The sequence below is a fragment of the Lagopus leucura genome, unplaced genomic scaffold, assembly GCF_019238085.1.
Source record: "Lagopus leucura isolate 7727_CA_CO unplaced genomic scaffold, USGS_WTPT01 Super-Scaffold_100035, whole genome shotgun sequence".
NCBI lineage: Eukaryota > Metazoa > Chordata > Aves > Galliformes > Phasianidae > Lagopus > Lagopus leucura.
Window position 1 is genome coordinate 1508891 of NW_024962284.1, and position 23570 is coordinate 1532460.

General features: G+C 37.8%; 1 protein-coding gene across 1 annotated transcript in view; it reads left to right on the plus strand.

The window, feature by feature from the left end:
• The window catches only part of NELL1 (neural EGFL like 1), a 286566-nt gene that overhangs the window by 216391 nt on the left and 46605 nt on the right, over positions 1 to 23570 (plus strand). The window contains exon 15 of the mRNA XM_042882675.1: positions 5851 to 5946. Coding sequence (XP_042738609.1) covers positions 5851 to 5946 — 96 coding nt within the window. The remainder of the gene's footprint in view (positions 1 to 5850; positions 5947 to 23570) is intronic.

Sequence of the window (23570 nt, forward strand, 5' to 3'; positions counted from 1 at the left end):
CAGTGCAGCAGCCTCCAGAAATCTGCTGATTTAGGAGGAAAACAGAGATGATGTAAAGTTTGGGTCAGTGCTTGCTGAGGCAGTGACTGGAAGGAGTGTTCTACATTTCAGGCAGGGAATTCAGCACTGAGCAGAAGCCTGCACTGGGCACCTGCAAAAGGTGTATTTGCTGATACTTTTCTCCATAACTCCCTGTACCAATACATAATCTTTGAATAAGTGTGTCAGGCTGAAGCTCTAATTGTGGTCTTCTAGAAAGTGGCTGTAGGTTTAATTGTAAAACAGTATTGTATGGCTTCATACCTGTGTTTGACTATGAAGTACGAATTCCTCTTTTTGCTGTATCTGCTTACATACTGAAACTGATGTTATTATGAGGCCAGCTATGGTTCTGGATGAATGTGAGCACCCAGTACTTTGGGGTCAAAAATGCAAAGAAGGTGATATTTTGTGTGCTGTATAGAGGGCATGGGCTCACCTTCAGCTGTGTTGCAATTGCTGCTGCCAACTGAAAACCCATTGCTAAAGCACTCGCTATTGAACCTCTCTTACCCTTTATGCTGTCAAATTGAGGAGGACTGCTGCTTAGTAAACAAATTGTACAGATGCTCTTAGAACATTGGTCCTTGCTACTTCCTGGTGCTGCTGAGACGAAGAGAAAGCAAGGACTATCCATTCTGGACAGTTACTTGTGAGTTCAAATATTTGCTCATGCTCAAGTGGAAGAAAAGAGACCCTAAATAAATGAGGTGTTTCTATTTTAATGGAGTTACTTTTTTTGAAAATTAGTGGACAGGTAGGATAAAGAAAAAGAAAAGGAGTACAATAAATAACAGTCATGCTTGCATTATATTAGGTCATATAGTAGGTCTTGCCTATATTAGCTATATTATACCTATGATATAACTGTATGTATGCCCGTGGTATGTTGTGGTGGCTGATGTATTTAGCTGTGGATGTGTGAACTGTGCTGCACAAAAGCAATGCTGAGAAACAGGCCTATTAAAAGGTACATTTATTAAATGTATCTCAATATATGAATTTTTATAAAATTAATTTTGTGATAAAATTAATTCTATGATATATCATTGTTACTTTATTGGAAAGTTAATTTTGGTGTGGATCAGGAAATAGTGTTTAATATATGTCAATTTCACTAGGGAAAGTGACTTGTATCTCTTCACAGTCAAGTAATTTTCCTATAAATTTGTAGGATAATTACTTTTATTTGTGCTTTTCTTTTAATAAAAATGTGAATTATTATAATAGATATTTTCACTATATGTTATATAATATCTAATAATTACTGTCTTACGCTTAGAAGTAAGAATAAGAGCTCTCTCAAAATGAGAGTTACACAGTGCAATACCTGCTTCCACATAGCAGCACGGTGAAGTACTGAATTGTACTACCTTACAAACAGGATAGTGAAGGTAACTTCTTTAGCTTTTTGGGAAAACAGATTGGAACCCCAAAGCCAAACTGCCTAGCTTTTTCTGAGTCTTGTAAGTAGAGTGCTCAAGAGAGGCTACAATTTTCAGTACTAAGTATTTGAAGCTGTACTTGACGTGCTGCTTCCATCCTGGCTGTCTTATGCATTGGTATCTAGATCGAGGAAAGAAGAAATAGAACAAAAAAAACCCAAAACAATAAAACAAAACAAAAGTTTCTTGCCTTCCTCAAAAAAGAAAAAAAACAACCCAGCATTAAATTATTCTTTTCCTTCTTGGGGATGTCCATAATACCCTCAACTGGGAACGGAGATAATTGTATTTATCTGGATGGGCCTGTACTCCGTAAATAAGTTGACTGTGGATGTGCAACTTGAGCATGTGTAGGACATGGTGCCAAGTTTGCTGCTTTTTTTTTTTTTTTTTTTGGATCTGTAATGTAAGAATTTCTTGTCCCTGCAACGTTCCACAAAAATGGCAAATTGAGCAGATTCATCATTTTGATTGCTTTGTACCTGACAAATCTACCAAGGAGGAAATCAAAAATCCAGCTCCTCTGCAGAGAAATTTTATCTATTTAGGAAAGATCTTTATATGATAAAGGCTTTGACTATGGAGGAAGAAATCCATTAGCATTACAGAGAGTAATGTTCACTTGGGCAGAAATCTCTTGACGTTAGTAGATTCTGTTTCCTTTACAACAAAGGTTTACTGTCATAGCCTTTACTGTAATGGCATCTTCTCTTAATTTTCCTCACGAAACCTTTATTGCAAATTCAGTAACCATATTCCTTTTCAACAAGATTTCCAGACTGAAAATACTTTCAGAGGCAGGATCTACTTATGGGAATACATTAGAAGAATGATTGAACTGTGATTTATTTTTCTTGAGTTAACTTTTTCTGAGCAGGAAGGAGACTACAGCCAAGGTTTGTAATTGGGAGCTCTGAGGTACTATTGGGGCTTTTTCCAGCCATAATAGAGTTTTGATATTGGAGGGTCTAAACTACGGTGCAAGTCATAGATCTCCCAGCCCCTAAGATGTATGACAAACCATAAGCACCAAAGCAGGTAGTTTTATGAGAGCATGGATACTCCAGTTGATTTACTGTTCAGTCACAGCTGCTCCCTGTTGGGTCCTCTGTTTTGTGAGTAAGGTGTGAGTACAGAAGTGATGTAAAGATTTTCCTTAATTGATCCCTCCTACTGAGAGTACAAAGGAAAAACACCATTGCTGGGAAATAATTAATTTTGATAAAATATTCTAAAAGTTTTCAGTCAGAGGCAGAAATCTGTTAAAGAAGAAAGTTCAAATGAGTGAAGCTGGTAAAATTACAAGCAGTTGAAATTGGGTTGCTGTCATAATGGATTTTGAGTATTCTTAACATTCAGAGCTGTGCTATCAGCGCTGCCTGAGCTCTCATTTCTGACAGTTCAGAAAAGTAGCCTTCAAACAAACGTGCTGATTTTGTAACTGTGTTCACAGATTTGTGGTTTTGATGTTCTCTCTTCCTGCAGACCTACAATACAGGAATTAGAGGGTTTGTAGAAGAGTCATTTGAGGAACAGCAGGGTAATTGTGGGCGTCTTCCTTGGCATTTCCTTTTCTAGCATAAAAAGAAAGAAGCAACCTCCGCCACCAAAGCCTGAGCAACCAAAACAAGCCATTCAGAGCAGCTGGTCTGGATTACAGGGACCTTTTCAGCTTCTACAGAAATTGAAAAGAAGCATTAAATTCTTTCATTCTTCAATCACTGCCCAACTTCTTCCACAGTTGCATACTCATTCTGAAATCCCTGTGACAGGCTGCTGCCTGGGTGACTCCTCCGTACTGAGCAGTACAGGATCTTGTAACACCGTGATCCCTATAGCTTTTTGTTTGTTGTATATTTTTGTGGGTTTTTTAAAATAAGATGAAATTACTACATTATATGGTACGTAAAGGAGAGATGAATTTCAAAAGGCTTAACAAGAGCTCTGTCATGTTTGCCTATGCACACAGGAGGTGTGCTTGGGGATTGGTAAGCACGAAGGATCAGGAGGACCCATGGCAGGCATCCCATTTTCTCTCCCAGATACCAACATCATGCCTAGCAGTGCCTGCAGGTAGTAAGACTCCCCTGCTGCAGATGGAACATCAGTTTTGCACTTAAAAGATCTCCAGAAACCCAGAAACCTTTTCCTCCTATTTATTTTAAAAGAAAACAGAACAAAACGTGAGTGCACTGTGCATGCCTCGGGATAGATATATTGTAGGAAGCAAACACTGCACTGTATTGGTTATGGTGACAAAGTGTGATTGCTCTTACTCAAGCCCCATCAATAAATGCATCTCTCCTCAGCTCTGATGACTTCCAGTGGACATGTGTGATTGTTATAGATAATGTTTATTTTTTTTATGACCTTTATTACTTCTTTACTACTTTAAGAAGCTTGTTCTTTCACTGCACGTATGTGGTTGTTATAGAAAATAAATATACAGATTTTAAATGCTTTATTACTTTATTTGAGAACTTGGTATAGTTCTTTCCCTGTTCAATGTGGTACATATTGCGAAGAAACTATTCACTTTTTTTTTCAGTGAGGCTGATTATATTTTCCTTTCTTTGCCCTTTATGTCTGCTTTGCCACAAGCTCCGATTCTTTTGTTGTTGTGCAGAAGCATCACTAATTCAATCTCTGGTTCCTCTTGTTTTCAAATAATAATTAAAAAAAGTAGATGAATTTAACTGGCACCTTTTCTGAGTATGCTGAGACTAGAAGTGAGCAAACTCTCTCAAGAGCTACAGCAGGCACCTTTTACATCTCATCATGTTTTTCATGTTTTCTTTCTTACTACTAATTTCAGCTTCCTACAAATTCATGCTTTTCTTCAGGTATTTAATGAGAAAGAATCCCCAAGTGCTGTTCTTAAATCTTATTTCCCTTTTAAGTGGTTTGAAAATAGATACATTTCAGCAGATTCGCATCTGTGTGTCTGTGAGCAGGAAGTGTTACTGGACAAGAGCAGTGCTTTCTCCACACCATTGCCTTGTGCCAGTCATAGGAGAGCTGATGTTCCCCTCTTTCCATCTTCTCCAAATCACTTCAGCGTTCGTCTGCCCATGTTATCCTGCACAAAACAGTATGATGTGTTACAGATTATGTTAGAGTACATCGGTCTCTGAGTTCCATGAAGATAAGATGATGTGCTCTTTTGCCTCTAAGCAGTTAAAAATTACAAAAGGTGCTTCCTAGTCCTCAGTACTGTCCTCTTTTTCTTTTAAGTGCAATGGAAAACAAATCTAAAACATTTATTCTGTTATCTAGCACTTTAGGCTTTTTCATAGCATTTGTAACATCTTTTTGCCAATGCTCCATCTGTGATTTTAGCTTGCAGAAAACACTTTTCAATTCTGTTATTAGCTTAAATGCAGAGAGCTACTGTTTAAATATTAATTGTAACTTCCTTCATAAGTGCAGTTAAGCTCACTGATTAACTTGTGAAGTTCAATATCTATCTAGGAGAGAGTGAGGACTGTGTTTGTGGGTTCAGGGCCCACACTTAGCCTTAACCAAGTTTTTGTTGGAGTGAGCAGTGCCAAAATGATCATGTCCTGATGCTTGCAAATTCCTTTCCTCTTCCCTCAGTTCCCCTCCTTGCATATGCATTCAACAGAAGGCAAGAATAAAAAGTATCATTGAATTGCACACTTATTGGGTGCATCAGGGACTTCCTGCCAAACATGTATAACTGCGAAATATCACAGTGCTTGCTGGAAAAGCTGTGAGATTCATCATTTGTTTCAAATCCTAGTTATCTGACATGAACAATTGTGAAGTACTTGTACGTTTCTGTCAAGAATCACACTGTAATAGAGGCATTCTCCTGTGCTTGACACCTTCTCTTTTCAGTCACAAGCCTCCTCTTAATTCACCTTTTGATTCCATGAAATGTGCGCTAATTCAAGGTTTGTAATTTGTCAGTACACTTACAAATAAAACAAAAGGAAAATACGATGTTTACGGACCTTTCAATAAAATGCATTGGATGGAGATGAGAAACAAGCAGTTAGCAACGTCTGACCAGCCTGTTCTCCGTGGATCACCTGAGCATTGAAATTGTAGTACTTATATTGGGTATAACTGAAAGATCAGCCCCATTAAAATTGCATGCCATATTTTTCCCTTTTCTCTTCCAGATGGTTATTAATCTTTTATTGGTGGTTTGCCGACGGTGTAATCTGAATTTTTCCTTGTATCATTTAAATGACTTATTTCTCTTTATGTTTGCAGTTGGATTGAATTTTAGTACTTTCAATTCTGTTTAGAATTAGGGTGTTTTTTGTCAGTAGCTTGCAAATGCATTATAGATTTGAAAAAATACTAAATAGCATCACATATTCCTTTCATTTTTCAGCATTCTGTGAAGAAGGATGCAGATATGGTGGAACATGTGTAGCCCCTAACAAATGTGTCTGTCCTTCTGGATTCACAGGAAATCATTGTGAGAAAGGTAAAGTTTTGCTGAAACTCAGTTTCTTTGGTAAAGAGGAATAAGATATGCTGCATTAAGAAACTGTTGCTTTCCATTGTGTTGCTTTCAATTCATTCTGATTGATGTTTTCTCTTCAGTGAAGATATGTATTTTGATTCTTCCCTAGCTGCTTTTCTCTTCAGTGAAAAACTATATATTATAAGTCCTACATTAAACAAGGGAAATTTTAAGTGATCAGGGATGTATTGGTTTTGGCTTCCAGTGGACACTTTTAATTAATTTCAGAGGATGGTAGGTGAGAAAACATTTATTACACCTATTTCTGTGATGCAAGCTCAAGGTCACCTTCTGCTTTTTCTGAATCTATTGGCATGCTAGATCGGAATTTGGATGCTTCCTTTTCCCTGGAATTCTCAATTAATTTTTTTTGTATGAAACAAACACCAAACTAGAAATGACTGTTAAAAAGCCAGTTTTTGACTGGAACCAGAGCTTGTCAAGTAATTAAATAATTAGTGTATAAGTGTCTGTTTAAATCTCGGCTGTTCTGGTACAATAGAGAGTAATTTAAAGCCAATTGTCAACAAATTTGCTTTGAGTAGCTTCTGAAAACTGCTTTTATGGATGTACTTAAAAATTGAATACTAAAATCCCATAGTTTTTATTTGTCAGATTTTTTTTTAATGATTTGTGAATAAAATAGGCTGTTAATATTTTTGTCATCTTGAATTAATTTGAATCCTGCTTTTTCTTGCCTATGGCCTTTGGATTATTTGTTTTAAACAGAACTAAGCTCCCAAGCTGCTGACATTCAGCAATAAGACAGCATTCATGCTCAAGCAATATGAGCAGAACCTTCTTCAGAAGTCCACTCTAATCCTGCTGGCTACCCTCTCTGATGTGCTGTTTGTTCATTCCGTTCCAAAATGTCTGTTATTCAGAGGACACAGTACAAGCAGAGTGATGCTGGATAGCTGGTATGTGTCCTATCCATGTGAAAATGGTCCTATGCAACCAGTATCTGCGTTGTCCAGGGGTTCCCTGCTGCTCCAGGCAGCCAGTGGCTTTAGGGCAGCTTTCAGCTCAGATGCCTACTGTTCTTTCATCAGTGAATCTTAAAAGCATCTTTTTTTTTTCCTTACGGCTCTAAAGGGACTTCCTTAACCAGAATACAGTCTTTAAATTGATGAAGTGATGGTTTAAAATTGACAAATGGATGACATAACTGCAATTGAAGGCTATGTTTTTCATGCTTTTGTATTGTTTTGATGTAAAATGTGAGTTAGCCCACCAAGTAAAGGAAACACAGCAGGCACAGTACCCTTGGTATATCAGTAAATTTAAAGGTGTATATCAGAAGGATATAAAATCTAGAAGTCTGTAACCAGAAGGAATGTTTTTTGTTCTTTGGAGATGTTTAGGGTTTATCAGGATTCTGCTGCTCAAGCAAATGATGATAGCATTGAGAAATCCGACCTGAAAAACCGATTTGAAAATGAGTGGAGTTTTGAATGTGAGAAGTTGTCACAATTTAGTTGTATCAGCATGTTTGAAACCTTCAGCAGATATACCTTATGCCATGTTCATATTTCAGTGGCTAGGTGACTGTCACGTTTCTGTGGTAACAGCTTCAGCCATCTGAAGGCACATACCCTGAGAAAACAAAGAAAACTGCATGTTGGGAGTAGAAAGGTGATGAACCATCTTTGAAGCAGGCCCCTTTGATTACCTGCTGACTTCTGGAAGGTATAGAGGTGTCAGGAACAGGAGGTAGTTCAGTGAAGACTTCCTCCGTAGTCTCATTGAATTTTGCTGTGGTTTTTTTTTCTTCTTAATCTTAGAAATAAACATGTTGTTATAGTAATAGCAATAGCATTCCTTCATTGACATAGTCTGAAGACTGTGAAAGGGTGGGGCATCAGTTTAATTTAAAGCTTAAATGTTCCTGGTAAAATCTTGTCTAATGTAAGCTGATGATAAGCTGATGTATGTCTGAAGCAAAATGATGTGTTTTGGTAATGCATTCTATTTGCCATGCTGCATTTAAATATGCCCTTCAAACCAACCACACAGCAATCTCTCATATGCTATTTGTGAACAGAAAGGACTCTGCAATGGCTTAAAATTGTATGACTCAAACTGGCTTTAACATTATGGAGAGGGTATAATGAACCATCAGTTAGAAAGGTCATTGAAAAGCAGGTGCATTTACTTCTGAATATGAATCATGTGTTGCTCATTGGTTTTGTCTGCCTGGTGGAAATGATATCAGGTTAATTAAAAATTCAGAGATAATTGAGAAGTGTGAAATATATGCTGGTTACTTAGTTGAAAAGGTGAAATTAAGATATACATTTGAGGTGTATGTACAAATACATAACTCAGTGTGCTGCGAAGAAGATTTAGCTATTGCCAGCTGGCTTTACCTGAAATGAGGAATTACCATAAGACAGTTGTGGGGCTGCCTTTCCTTTTTGCATCCAGTGTGAACTGCAGATTGGTATCCAGAGATCCTGTCAAGTATCTCTTTTCATCCATTCCTTATAATGCTTTGTTTTCTGTTAGTGTAAGCTTGATGCTTTTTACAGAGCTGTTGTCATTTTCTATTTAGGATCTGATTCTATTTTCTGATTAAGCTTTTTGTTTGCCTGCTTTGTTTAGCTGGCCATGGCTGAAATAACTGAGCTATGTGATCATTACCATTTGTGATATTCAACACAGTACGGATGCCTATGCTGGAAAGTTTTGATGTTAGAATTTTTGCTGACTTTGCTGTGCAATTCCAGTATGTATGTGTCTGACTGCTGAGCTGGAGATGCGCATCCTCAACTGTATGTAATGCTGTTGGCTGAAGCCCAGGTGTGCTCCTGGCAAGGATCTCTGTTAAAGTCTTCTGAGAGACATTTTGCTGTGCAGAGAGGAGTGCAGGCACAGTAGTCTCAGTGTTGTAGGCAGTGTGGAGCCAAATGCCCTAATCTTCCATCCAGTGATGTTTTCTCCATCTCATGTTTCTGCAGCATCAAAACAAACAAACAAACAAACCCAAAAACTAACAGACCCACAACATTATTCCTTGATCTACTCTGTCTGAGTGTGCGATCCACAGGATAGTAGAATAGTGTTGGTTTTGGAGACAGGCTTTGCCACTGTTCAGTTATTTGTGGAATGCTGGTCACTACTGTCACTGGCAAAGCACTGAGAGTGAGACAGGCAGCATAATGTGGGGAGGTATCCATAGAGAGGAGTAAACAGATGAGTGAGCGCTTAGAAATGACAGTGTGCTGCTGGTATTCCATGAACACCTTCATGCACGTGGAGGAGTCTTGTGCGTGACCCTAAGAAAAACAGACTGACTTCTATGTAGCTCCAGGATGCTGACCAGCAGTAGAATTTCTACCAGTGGTAGAAATTTCAGGTAAGGGAGTTACTGGAATTGCACTGCAAGTTTAGTGTGAGTGTCCAGTACAGGAACACAGGAGTAGAACTGCCATGGAAAAGTAGGTGGTCATCCTGGGCTACATACACCGTGCTCCAACACACACTCCTGGCAATCATTCCAGTGAATCCCAATCGAATTGTTACTCAAATATAAGCTACATATTTACAGTATCTTCTGCACAGATTATGAATTTGGGAAATGAGAAGGAAATAGCAGAAGTGTTTAAAGCAATAGATTCCCAGATTGTAAACAGTGAGAAGCAAGGGTGAGGCATGGCAGAGAAGCATCAGGATGTGATGATTACTGAGGTTTTACTTTTGTGCGTGGTTTCAGACTGTGTGTGCAGAAGATTGTCTGGTATTGAAGTGAGAGGTCACTTTTCAGTATGTGCCGTGGCTGAGAAATGTGCTCTGAATCCTAATAATTATATTTATGGATGAAAAAAGCATCAGCACCTGTAGTACTGTATTAGCTATGTGGAGACTCCTCAGTGCAGTTATAGCTTTCACAGGTGGGTGATGACATGTTGCTATGCTTGTACCTTCAAGTTGCAAAAGTTGTGTATTTCTCAGGAAAATGAGGAGGCCTTTACTTGGTTTATTTTATTTGCAGTATCTCGAGTTGTTTGTTGTCTGTGCAACTGCGTACTGCTTTGTGTACTTGTCTCTTAAATTGCTTCTTTCGGAATGTACTGTTTTCTCCAGTCCTCTGGGTAAAACTCCCTATGGTCTGTATTCCTTTGGACCCTGAAGCTAGAAAGAAATGTGAGAATTCCATTTCCATGTGCTGTGTTTGATTCCTGAGCTGGATCAACCTTAGGCCTGTAACTATCAAAGACATTTCAGTTGAGGAACCTGGTTTTAAAATATAAGCAACCAAAACTCAAATCAAAACCGAGGAAGAGATTTTCAGTGAGTACAGGAAGATAAAATTCAAAACTCCCTACCCTTCTCTATCCAAAGATATTTTGCAGAATATGAAGCAAGGTTTATTTTGGGAAACAAACCAGCTGTGCTGCTGCGGGCATAAGGCTTTACATTAGATTCTTTCTAAAGCCTCTCATTTCAAGGTGAGGCAAAGATAATACAGTGCAGTACAGAAGGGCTGAAGTGAGCAGTGCTTCACTTATTACAGAAAATGGTGGTTGTGGTTGATACAACACTCCTGAGGGTGTGACAGATCCAGTGAAAGCAGATGCTCCAGGTGGCTGAGGTTACCCTGCTTCATTTGTTGCAAAGCTATTCACAGCTTTTGTCCCAGTGGTGCTTATTGCAAAATGGCAAGAGGTGATATCTTAATGTGATAGAAGAAACAAAGCTGTCATTTGCAAAGATATCAGGGAATAGATGAAAGAATATCTACTAGAAAAATGTGATTAAGATGGCCTCCGAGGATCAAGGGGACATCTGTCTGCAAATCAACAAATAATTCTCAGTAGAAGCAAAAAGTTGTTTGTTCTTTTTCACAGTGCCAAGCTAAGCCAAGAAAAGTGAAGTCTCCCAGATCAGGAAGACTGTTTATTCCCTTAGCTGACCATAGCATGAAGAGACTGGGCTGTCTTCTATAGTGCTTTCACTGCCTCATACATTGGAAGTGTTGAGGTTTACAGGCCAGGAGAAATATTAACCAGTCACCAGATTCATTTTGTTGTTGTTTTGTAAGGGATATTTTTAATGCTATCTAGTTTTCGTTATGTTCAGGTGTCTGGGTATATACACTGCTTTTGCTTTTGATGAAAGCAATAACTGCTATATTAATCTCTACTGTTAGCTGAGATGATATCTTGACATTCCAGCTAAAAAATGGCTCTAATATTCTAATATTTTCTTGTATGACTTGTGGTCATAAAATCTCTCCTTCATAGTCTTCAGACTTGGTGAGTGATTTTTTTTTTTTTTTTTAAGTCACAGAAAATTATTTTGGTCCACGGAACTTGTACTTAGGAATTGAGTAGTATTATTTTGCTGATTCTGGTTGGGATAGTGCATGCTTTGAAACTTCTCAAATTCTACTTTCCTCCCCCCACCAGTGTCTAAATGACAGTTGTACCTGTCAGGAATTACTGATGCAGTTTTATTCAAAAAAGAAAAAGGCAGGATTTAGCAAGTTGACATCTAATTTGCATTTGATTTAATACAGTACAGTGTAATCAAGAGGTAATTTCTTTTGATCAAACTTCACGTTGCAGAGAAGATCCAAGCCCAGATTTTAATATTTTTGTTCTCTTGCCTTACATTTTCACAAAAAAACCTTTAAATAGTGTCTTGGCAGGCCATTGTGTCCCAGTTCCAGTTCTAGATGTTCTTGATTTAATATCTTGTGAAGACCATCTTTATTATAGAGAATAGAGCTTATTATAGAGCTTATAAAAATAGCTGGTATATTTGATTTCTTCTTAGTACATTATCAGTGAAATGAAAATGGGATATTTAAAGAAATGAATGGATACAACTTCAGGATGTCAGTGGCTTTGTGTCTTTCTTTTGTAATGGAGCAATAGGTTTGACTCCTTCATTGCATCTTTCTTATTGATGTGTAGATTGTAAAAAATCTAAGAAGAGAATGACAGAATGTACTCTTAGAAGGGAAGAAAAAGAGGCTTATCTAGATCTCCAGTGATTAAGAAGCAATTAACAGAAGGAAAAGCTCTCAACAAAATTATGCCATCTCCTTTAGATTAAGGTAGTGACTTGCATTCAGTCTATTAAAAAGCTATTAGAAATGGTCTTGATATTAGAGATGTTATCTTGAGTGTTATGGATGGAACTAGTTGAAATTACATGACAACTTAACTTTTTGATGTGTTGAGAACTGAAAAACATAGCTTTCATCAAAGAAAGTTTAGAGTATAGTGGTTCTGACAAGCTCTACATGAAAACTTTGGTCAAGTTGAACTTCCAAAAAGCCCTTCACAGAAACAAGGCTGCATAAACTCTGTGAAGTCTAAGAAAATGCAAGAGCCTAAGAGCATGGTTCACATGAATGCTTACGTGCCCTATCCTTTGAGTGCCTCTATCCTTTGAGTGCCTCTGCAAGTGTCATCCCTTTGAACTCATCCAGTGAGCCCCTGTGTGCCTCATTCCCATCTCACTAGCCACATGTGATGAGCTGATGAGCCTTGGGGAACCTTCCAAGTAGAACGAGAGCCCTTGTGTTTCCCCAGGGCTGTGGGCACTGTGTGTCCTGCTTCTTTGTGAGCCTCCCAGTGCTGCTGACAGAACTGCTGGAGGTGCTCCTCGGGCATCGTCACACATATATTGGTGAAGGAAATCACAGAATCACAGCCTCATAAGGGGTTGGAAGGGACCTGGAGATGATCCAGGCTGGACCCCTCTGCTAGAGCAGGTTCCCTAGGGTGGATTACACAGGAAAGTTTCCCAATATATATTTCCCTGAATATCTTCAGGAAATGGGAGTCCACAGGCCCTAGGGAACACCCTCAAAGTCAAGTTTTTCCTCATGTTTGTGTGGATCTTCCTGTGTTCCAGTTTATGCCCACTGCACCTTGTTTTGTTGCTGGACATCACAGAAAAGGGCCTGGCTCCATCCACTTGACTCCCATTTGTGAGATATTTATAAGCATTGATGGGATCCCCCAGCAGTCTTCTCCAGGCGGAACAAACCCTGATCTTTCAGAATCGTTTTCCAGTTCTGAAATGCGTATGTCAAAAGGATAAGATGCTTTTCCTCAGATTGAAGGGACTTTCGCAAATAGTTGCCCATATGGCTGGCTTCAGTAACATTCCTGGAAGATGCAGAGCACAGTGCTGAAGATGAAAGCGATGTTTGCAGGCAAAAAGGAGGTCCCTGTCTTTCCTAGTCGAGAGAAGAGCATGCTGTGGGGAATGTGGGCAGTACTAGCTGAGCAGCTAAAAATTGCCAGGACTTCTCTTTACAGTCTGTTTAGTGCCTGGAAATCTCTGCACAAAGAGAGGTTTGCTTATCTCTGTTTTCTTTCTTTGAGCTGCTGCTACACACCGAATGTTAGGTGATTATTCATCCATCAGTTTTAATTATGCACTACAGAAGGAAAATAATGTTTTGAAAGACACGGGTAAACTAACAGGTAGCAAACTCCTAAGCTTTAAACAAAAGCTTTGTGTTCTCTCTGAACTTTCTGCAGCCTACAGAGCCAAATTTTGGTCAAAAACATTGCTCAGACTGAGGCTATGGAGTTTGTTTACTGCTGATGGCCTTCTTGCTTTGGCCTTTTGACAGTGAATATTGAAATTTGCTGATAAACAAGAAGTGTGACTTGAGATGCTCTGAGTTCGCTCAGAGAGGTGTTCTTAAGGCATTTCCTCTTGGCTTCAGAGAGAATTTCACATGTGTTAAAGCATCAGGATCTGGTGCAGTTGAATTGTGTGAAATGAAAAATAAATTGCTTTAGTGAAATAAAAGAACGTGTAGATTGGGGTTTGTAAGTGAAACAAGCTGTGTTAGTTGCATTTATAAATGATAAACGTGCCACCTTTAACTCATTGATCTATGGCACAAATGAAACCTAGCTAGTCTACAAGTAAAGTTCTGTTTAAGCTGGGCACAGCACTCAGTCTTCTTAGAAGAAATGTGCTGCTCAGAGGCTTACCATCTAGAGAGCTGCATTTCTGCCAAGTTTAATACAGTGAATACTAATGTATTTCACAAGTGATCTCTTTGAAGTTAATCAAGGTGTAGTGAGAGAAAATGTAGCTCAGTAATCGGAACCATCAGCATTATTTCTTTGAGGAATAATATGACGTGGAAGAAATGGAGCAAAAAGACACGCTGATGTTGTAGAGGTGTTAGAAATTTAATTCAGCTTTCTTGTGTTTTTTCTTTTTTTAATTTAAGGTGAGTTGGTTTGCTTGTTTTCCTGAAGAGCTATGGTATAAGAGGGGCATTTGAAACTGCTAGAAGGGATACAACCGAAAAACAAGTCAGCTACCAGGATACCTGAGTAGCGGCAAGATCTTTTTCGGTAGGGATAGGAATTCCACCCCACAAAAACAGCCACTGCAGCTTGATTTCACTTGTTTGACATACAGAGGAAGAGATCACATCCACATCCATATATTTGGAAAGCAAATAAAGTGACATAGTTCTCTCGCCCTCTTACATGACTTACGTAGATTGTGCAATGAGGATAGCTAATCCAATTACAGTGCTCCAGGAGTAGGGGTGACAATGAGTTAAACTCTTGCTGAAGGGTGTCATCTTTTCTTTATTAACTGAAGTATCCTCTGTAATACTTATAATTAAGCTGAATTCCAGTTTTTCTGAGTATTTTTGTAAGAGTAACACTCTTTTTGAATGGTTTTCTCCTACCAGCATTTTAGATTTGAGTTACTATAGAATCATAGAATCATTAAAATTGGAAAAGACCTCTTAAGATCATCTAGTCCAATTGTCCACCTACCACCAATATTGCCCACACCACTAAAGTGAAGAAAAGCCTACCACAGAAGTAGTGATTCTTTGCAGCTGAATTAAAAGTAGTGTATGGATCCAACAAAAAACAAGATCTTCTTTCAGATTGTTCTCACATCTTTATACAGACATGGAAAGAAATAGAAGGTTTTGCTGATTTGAAAGCTTGAAACCTTGTTTTTCCTCTCTCTGAGCTTTTTCTGCATAGATGAAATGTTTTCATCGTCTGTAGTTTGTTTGATTGTGAAATGTCTACTTTGCTTCAGAAAGTGCATGATGTATCCAAAGATAGCTCTGAATTTTCTTCTGGATAATCCTATATATTATGAATGGTGAATTATATCAATAGATTAATACCTACTGGATGTGAGAAAGGCCTATGAATACATCTCCTGAAAAGAGTGGCATTAAAGTCTGGTCTAGATTCAGAGCTCACAAATTGACTGTGCAAATTCCTGTTGCTTTTGTTAGGCTTTTTTTTTCTGTGACAGAGAAAGAATATACAAGATGCTGAACTAATGCTGTGCTTAATATATGTGTGAAGCATAAACATAACATGGATTGTTCTGGTTGAATGTTTTCTTTGCTAGCTCCTTTATGATTGTGGTAGCTGTAAAATAACATACTCTACCTCAAGAAGCTGGGTGTCAAAGTTATTTTCCAACTTCTTATAACGCTCTGATAAAAATCTGTTCAATCCTTCACATTTGCAGAAATAGAGTTCTTACTCAATGCATCACTCTTTTTTTTTTCTTTTTTTTTTTTTTCTTTTGAAAATGGAAGCTCTGATCTAGCAGCTCAGTTCAATAGCTGGAGTTTTCTACTACTTAACCAGCGTAACATCAGATTTATTTCTTTCAACATGTAATATCTACTAAGTAGATCAGTCAATTCAGATGCAAACATAAATGGCATGGTTTTTATGTGAAAGAGTAAAATCCAGTTTCTTATTTGATTTTTTTTTTTTTTTTTTTTCTGAAGAGACATTCTCCATATGCTGGCAATCTAATCTTTGGAATGGGACTCATTTATCTTTTGAGTGAGACATAAAATGAAAGCCCTAAACACTCCTGGTCATTAAAGATACAGTTGAACCTATTTTCTATTCCAACTCAACCATTCTTTAGCAATGTCTGCCAGAGAAATCACTTGTTTGAAATAGCTGTCAGGTTAGCATGGAGAGGCACCCCATGCCTTAACGTCATAGATGACTGTATTTGTGATAGCTTGCAGGCCCTTTCAGCTTTTGATAGCAGTTACATCATTTTAAATGGGATTTTTTCTTAGGTGGAGTACAAGTACAATATAGACTTGTGAGTACCTTTTACCAGGTAGAGGTACTCACACACATGCTGGGAACTGAACTCTGTGATCTTTATGGGTCCTTTTTGACTTGGGATAGTCTATGATTTTACTGGATGTTCTTGTTAGTAGACAATCAGCCTCTGTGATGAGCTGCAAAATGAGGAGAGATACCCAAACTCTGCTTAGGATCCCATGTATCCCCCTATCCTACAGCAGCCACTCAGCTTCTTTTTAAATCTACTGGCCAGCCGAACCATCAATGACTTTGGCAGTAGGTATTCTTCATTTTAAGGGAGATGAAGTAGATTGCTCTAATGTCCAAGGCAACTTTGGTTGCTCTATTTTTATTTGTTTTTTAATTAGTAGCCAGGATTGACAACAGTCAGTCCTTTCTTTCACAGTTCCAATGAAAGTTTTCAGGCTCATAAGAGCTTTGATGAAAGTTCTTCTTTCTTCTCTTAAGCACTCAAAAATACTTAAATTGTTCTGCTGTTGAGCAATCAGAAGGTGCGGCCAGTACATTTATTTTGCTTGCTTATATGACCAGTTGTGAAGACAAGATGATTTCAGTTAAGAAATGTTTTGTGAAACCCCCCCTAGATTTCCATTTGGTGCTTTGGAACACAGGTGGTAGTACACTGTGGGTGATGTTTGGTAATGATTTATGTATGGAAAAAAATTACTTCGGCCAATTCGTTTGCTAAAAGTAATTGTGCTTACACTTTCTAGAAAGATAGTTGGTAGTTCCTTTCCTCTGAATATAGAATGTCTGTGAACTGGCTCAGCCCTTGCAAAAAGTTAAGTTTAGTGATGTGACAAGTTTTTGTTTGCGTCTGTTTTTCTGATGAATGCTCATTCTGTGACTTCCTACAGCAGTCATCCTGGCTAACTCTTTTACCTGCAATAACTCTGGAAAGCTTATCTGTGTGTCCAAAATAAATTTTAAGAAAGAAAAACAAACACACACCAAACCTCTGCATGCCACAAGGGCTTTTTGTGTTGTGTCTGTTACAGCTGAGGCAGATTGTAAATCCCACAGTTAATGGAAACTGCCTTTTCCTTCGCCTGCTAAAGCCTCCCTTTCAGCTTCCCATCTTAAATTATTATATTTATTACTCTAAGAATGTCCATTGCAGAATTCTTTTTTTTTTTTTTGTATCTAGTTGTATGGAGAAAGCAGAGATTTAATTCACACCTCAGAAATTTTCTTCCGTCTTCTTGTCTCAAATCTTGTTTCTTCTCCAACTTTGTATATAGAGTTCAGAGCTGTTGCAGTCTGTGAGATGTGTGTGCTTATAGCAATAATAACTCCCTCAGTGCTGCCATTAATCATTCATAGGCTATTGAGTCAGATACCGTGTGATAATGCCTAGCTATTCCTACAGCCTCTCCTTTAAGATGACTGAGTCATATGGTTCTTTTGAAAGAGAACTTTGATTTTTATTACTTTTTTTTTCAATCGTTTCACTATCTTTTCTCAGTTGGCTATATTAGTTATGTTCATTCCTAAATAAGATGAAAGAAAGTTGCATGAATAGCTGGATGACAGTCAATCACTGAGAATACAGAAGCTGATCAATAATGACCAGAATTTCTGATCCTAGCGTGTGTCTGCCTGGTTTCACTGTGGGGGATTTTTTTAGATCCCTCCATGATACAGGGTTTACAAGTGTAAAAGGAATAAAGCTCTGAATTACACAGGGAGTTGGTAGTCCACTAGTCCAGTTACTACAGAAAGGTGTCTATTTGTTGATGCTTTAGGTTGTCATAGTACTACTAACAGTTTCTGTAGTCGGTGTTAACTAACTAGCAAATTGAGACTGATTAACTAGCAGTCCACTTGCTGAATACTTTTATCAGTGAGCTGGAGTACTTAAAAATAATTCATGATAGCCTCTTTGGAAGATTTTTTTTTCCAGGGAAGAAACATGCAAATTGGGAAGTGTAATACCTTTCACATTGGTATTCTGCTGATTCTGTAACACACCTCACTTGATTACATTTCATTCGATATTTTTTGTAAAAGCAATACTCAATCTAGCTGAAAAAATTTATATATAATACATTCTCATCTGTGGATTTCATATTTCATTCTTCTTCGGGTTGCTATTAACTGCTGGACTTAAAGGGCTCAGGCAAGGTTTCTAGGACAAACTGGGAAAGAACTGAAGGAAGGGGTTTTCTGCATATGAAAGTTTTTTTTAAAAAAAAAAAACCTAACAAATTCCATTTTATGCCTTTTGTAAGAAACAGCAGATTTAAGTTTTCCTCAGAAGGAAAAATATTTTTGAGACGTAGAGAAAAGGGTTCAACCAAACCGTGAAATAATCCTTATATTTTTTCTTTCCCTCATTTGAATATCAGAAATCAAATGCGGTATTAAGGCTGAGGTGCTTGACTATATCTGAACCATAATGTAAAACCCCCAATACTTTTGTCTGGGAAAGTGTAGAACTTTACAGACTTTTTGTTTTCAATGTTTTGGTTTACGCCAACCTCAACTGCACTTAAACGGTTTGAGAATCTTGATCTTTTCTGTTTGGTGAAAAAGGTTATTATAAAAACTTAGGTTAGCTGTTAGAGTCACGAAACTCGTTGTCAGTCTTTACCTCACTGAGTTGTCTTACAATATGAATATTTAGAATGATTTCAATTATCTAATAGTGATGGAAAGTACAGTTCACTGTAATGTGAGGTGGTAAAATCTGTCTGAAAATGCAGTAAACTAATTCAAAAGAAATAATAAAGGGATAATATATATCCGTAACAACATCTTTTAAGTAACATTCAGAATATCTTATATCACTTATCTGACATTTTAAGCAGATCCAGGAGTATATTGTAAGGCTGTGGATTATTTATATATTTATTTAAGAATGTGCATAAAGTTTAAGAATTGTACTCAGTTTTTTCCAGGAAAGTAGATTATTCCAAACTTCTAGACTCAAGATAATGCTATGGCTTGATCCTCAAGTTCAAGTTGTTCTAGTAAATGAAAAAGTATATGCTGAAACTAGGAATCACTGAATTAGCACAGAACATGTTTTATAACATTGGTTGTATTGTATATAACAGTATACTCTCTTTATAATCTCATTTAATGACTGTAAGCAACATTATAATGATAGGTTAGATATTTCAGCAGATTAACAATGCTGTCTAAATTGGAGCAGGTCAGCCATGGCAGTGTTAACCCGATTGTCATGCTGTTCATTTAAAACACAGCTCAGTTTTTGTTGTGTCATATAAAATAGCGGTTAAATGAGGGACCACGGCACTTTGTGGACATGGAGTTTGTTTCTGCTTTGGGAGCAGCTTAATAAATTTGTCATATGTAAAGGGCGGACGTCATAGGTAGTTCATGTATCTCAGCAATCAGCTATTCCATGAAATTGTCTGCAACTGTTCTTCTAAGGTACCAAGCAGGTGAGACGAAGGGCAGACAAAGAGCTGGTATAAAGTTATGAGAAGTCTTGGGTTCCCTTTAACAAGTAAAGATCCCACTGAATTTGGCAAGGCTATAGACCACTGAGGGCATAGCTGTCCTAACAGAGCCAGTCTTCAGGTTTTAACAATCAAGGTAAAGTCTTGTTTGAGAATAACTTTACACTGGAAAGATTATACAGCTATCATATCATTTCATATCATATCGTATCATATCATATCATTACAGCTGATTCATCTAGATGTGTTTCCTCCTGCTTCCAGGAGGAAAATCACAATTAACACATTAAGTTACGCCTAAATAGTTTGTGGATATGTAATGCATATATAATACAGTTTGTATTTGATGGAAGTATGCATCTTTTCTGAATTCCTGAGAAAGGAATGCAAAAATTACTTGTAAATGTTGTCACATAATCATAGCATTCACAGATTCTCATTTTTTTTTCCTTATTCTTTCTTCTCAAAAACACCCAGTGTTGTTGTGAGCATTCTGTTACTTCCACAAGTAATTTGGAAGTGAGATAATCTAATCTAAATTCAGTGTAAATATAGCTACTGTTAAAATATGCTTTCAAGATTAGCAGGTTTACATGTGCAGAGTGGGGTGTAGGTCATCCCTTGTTTTCAGAAAACAAGGATTTCTGTGTATAAGCTGTGTGTTACTGATTCTAAATTATAATTTGCCATTTCTGCATGTGTTTGCTCTATGGAGATCAGTTCACAAAAAATAGCATGTGGCCATTTCTTGGGGCTTTTTTTTGTTTGTTTTTGTTTTTTGTTTTTTCCTAATGTTGTGTATCTATTCTGAACATGGTATCCTAGAACTACAGAATTAGACAAGTGAATATTCGTGGAGAGGAATCCTTATATAACGACAAGGTGGAATAAAAATCAGACATTTGCTTTCTAATTCTGGGTTTCATCTTTGCCAGCTTTGTGTGTGTCTGTATCAATTTAGAGTGGCTTAGTGGGGAGGGAATGGCTGACAAAGGATGTAAGGGCTGCACAGTCAAGAAAAAGAGTGAGGAAAAAAGAACTTCATGTCTTTTTCATCTGATCATACTGTGTGCAGCACCATTAGTTGCAATGCTGGTGCCATGATTTTTCAAAGACTTGAGACATTTTCCCAAAAGGTTTTTCTATCAGCACCTCCACAGCTGTAAAGACAGCTCCACAGGAAAGTAGCATGCTTATGTTGTGCACACCAGTGGCTAGTAATCTATTTAACTTTCTCTCCATTATTTATTTTATCCAGATGTGGATAATGATGATATAAAATACCTTTGCAGGGTTGTATGAGATGCTCAATAATAACATTGGACAGGCTTACATTAGGAAGGAGTCTGAATTCCTTTTCTTTAGAACTGCAGTGCTTGAAGGATGTTAACTGAGTGGTGAAAAGAGTTGTGATGCTTTTTAATAGAGATCTTTTACATCTGCCTCCTTAGTTAGACAGATTGCGTGGTCATGTGGATAGATAATGCTGCACAGATAATCCTGTCCTTGTGGTGCTTCACAGATCAAGCTTCTGATTGCTGTGTTCATCTGCTCTGAGCAGTTAGATGTGAGAATTTCTAACACGGTGTACTGAAAATTTGGTTGCAGACTGTGAACTTGTATTGTATCCATATAAGAATTATGATTGCATGATGAGGTGAAAATATTGTAGATTTAAAAATAAAAACACCAACCATGTGCTGGACTTCTTACTGTAATTTACAATTCACTATAAAGAGCAGCTTATTAATATTTTAAAGGAGAGTCTTTTCTCTAAAATGATTGAGTAGATGTAATTATTTGTTTTAGCAAGGAGGTTTAAAACCAAGAAATTTTCTGCTGGTGTGAAACTGCCCTAATGCTGCTGGCTATTATTATATTATGGAGCTGTATCTTAGCAGAAGGCATTTCCGCCCTGTCATCTTCATTTAATACAGCCATTTTCAGCTTTATTCATTTCACCTGGGTTAGATTTTGTTTACAGTGTAATGCAGTTTGTGTTATTGAGTATGATTCTCACTGGTCCCTCGTTCTGAAAGATAGATACAGCACAAGCCTGCAACGTGCCTTCAGTTTTGCTGCTATAATTACCCAAATCTGCTTAGATTAGAAGTATACATGTAATGAAGCTGGCGAGAATTTAATATAATGGAAAATAATCTCTGAACAAAGTCGATAATTTTGTGTGTGTATATCCTGTGTGTGACTTTTTAGGTCCATGTATTGCACTTCCCATAGTACTTGTTTGCACTAAAACCAACTGAGGAATAAGTGGCTTAGCATATTTCTGCACTAAGAATCCAATGTTTGTAAAAGGAGAGCGTATTGTTTTTGATTAGCCTTTTCATTGACTTCAAGCTTTTGCAGACTTTCTTACTCAAGATAATTTGCTCTTGACAGATATTAGTGTTAAATTATGCTTTCAAATGGTATAGATTGTTTCTAGTATTAATCTAGATTGCATAAATGACTTTAATTTCTGGTAGGAACACATTTCTGCACAGAAAGTAATGAAGTCTTGAGACTCAATTTTGCTATGAGAAAAAAAAAAGTTTTCTGTCTGTCTCTTATTTCACAGAATGCGGGCTGTTGCCTAGCTTTATCTTCTTAGCTCTTCAGTATTCTGCAGACTTCTGTTTAACCATTTTGAGTAGGTGTGAAGTTTCTGACAACAGAGTGCCAGGAGCGATGGCTGGGACTGAATACATGCACTCAGGTGGCAGGTAAACATCCTGCACATGGCTTTTGTTATTTCAGCCAGCTGACTGCTCTCATGCCATATTCTGTGCTGGTTGTTTTCATTCGCTAGGGATAAGATTGACTGTGGCTTGCCCATACAGTGCTCAGTGTGACCTGTCTGGAGTAAGGCTGGAATAAATGTCCAAACAGAGAGGAATGTTACATGTCCAGCTGATAGAGGCTGGAGCGAACTCTTGACACAAAGATTTTTAACTTGTCTCCAAAAGAAAAAAAGACCTTTGTCTTGTGACCTCTTGTTTTCAGCAGAATGGTAGGGAACTGTCATCATTTGCTGTCCCATGAGTCTGATAGAGCAGTAAGTAATACTGTATTAAGGGCAGTAAAATTCAAATGGTTGTTGTGATATGTTCACGAGGCCTGTTATTAACAGGTGTGGGTTTGCATGTGAGGGAGATACAATACAGATGAAAACAGAGAAGCTCCCCACACAAAACAACCTAGTGCAGAGTTCTAGAGCTCTTGAGATTGAACGTGTGGTCCATATCCCAGCACCAACACATGATGCATCCTGGGAGATTGCTAACTCTCATTTTATCGCATGAAAAACAGGTGTTAGTGTCAGTTTTTAAATTGCAACTGGGTGTCTTAAGGAAGAAAGTATGGGAGATGGGAGATCAGTGGTTTGACCACTGGACGTCTGAGCAAGAGCTGTTTGAAACTTCTCACAGTTCCACTTCTTTGGAAAAAGATTGATTGCCTCCGTGAGGACTATGGCAGCTACTCCAAAATCATCATTTGTGTCTGCTACAAAAGCAATGTAAAGTGAAGAACTGTCATACCCCACATGCAGTATTTCTTCTCTCAGCTTCCAATTAAATGCACTCAGCTTCATGCATTTGGCTTCCTTATTGATTTATTTTTTTTTTTTTTTCTGGGAAGTGGGATTGAAAGAAAATAATACTATAAAACACGGATTATACAAAAACCTTTTATATGAGCTATAAACTGTAATTGTTCTTTCATATCCTCCTCTTCCTTTCCTACGTGAGTACAATATGAAAAACGTCCTGTGATCGGAAAGTCTTCAATCTGCTTTGTCAGCAAAGGTCTCCCAACTCCTGTCCATTTCTTCCCACTGCAAACTTTGTTGTAGTTTGCAGGCATATCTGGAAGTAGAGCATTTAATAAATCTTTTGGCAGTCAGCTTATGTGAGAGTGCGTGTTCTTGTGACTGAAAATTATTTGTTTCTTGGCTATTGATGGTTGAAATGATTCTGTTCTGTTCACTGAAGGGAGGTTAGCCGTCAGAGGTGGCTCCTCCCAGTACTGATGAGCTTGCTCAGTC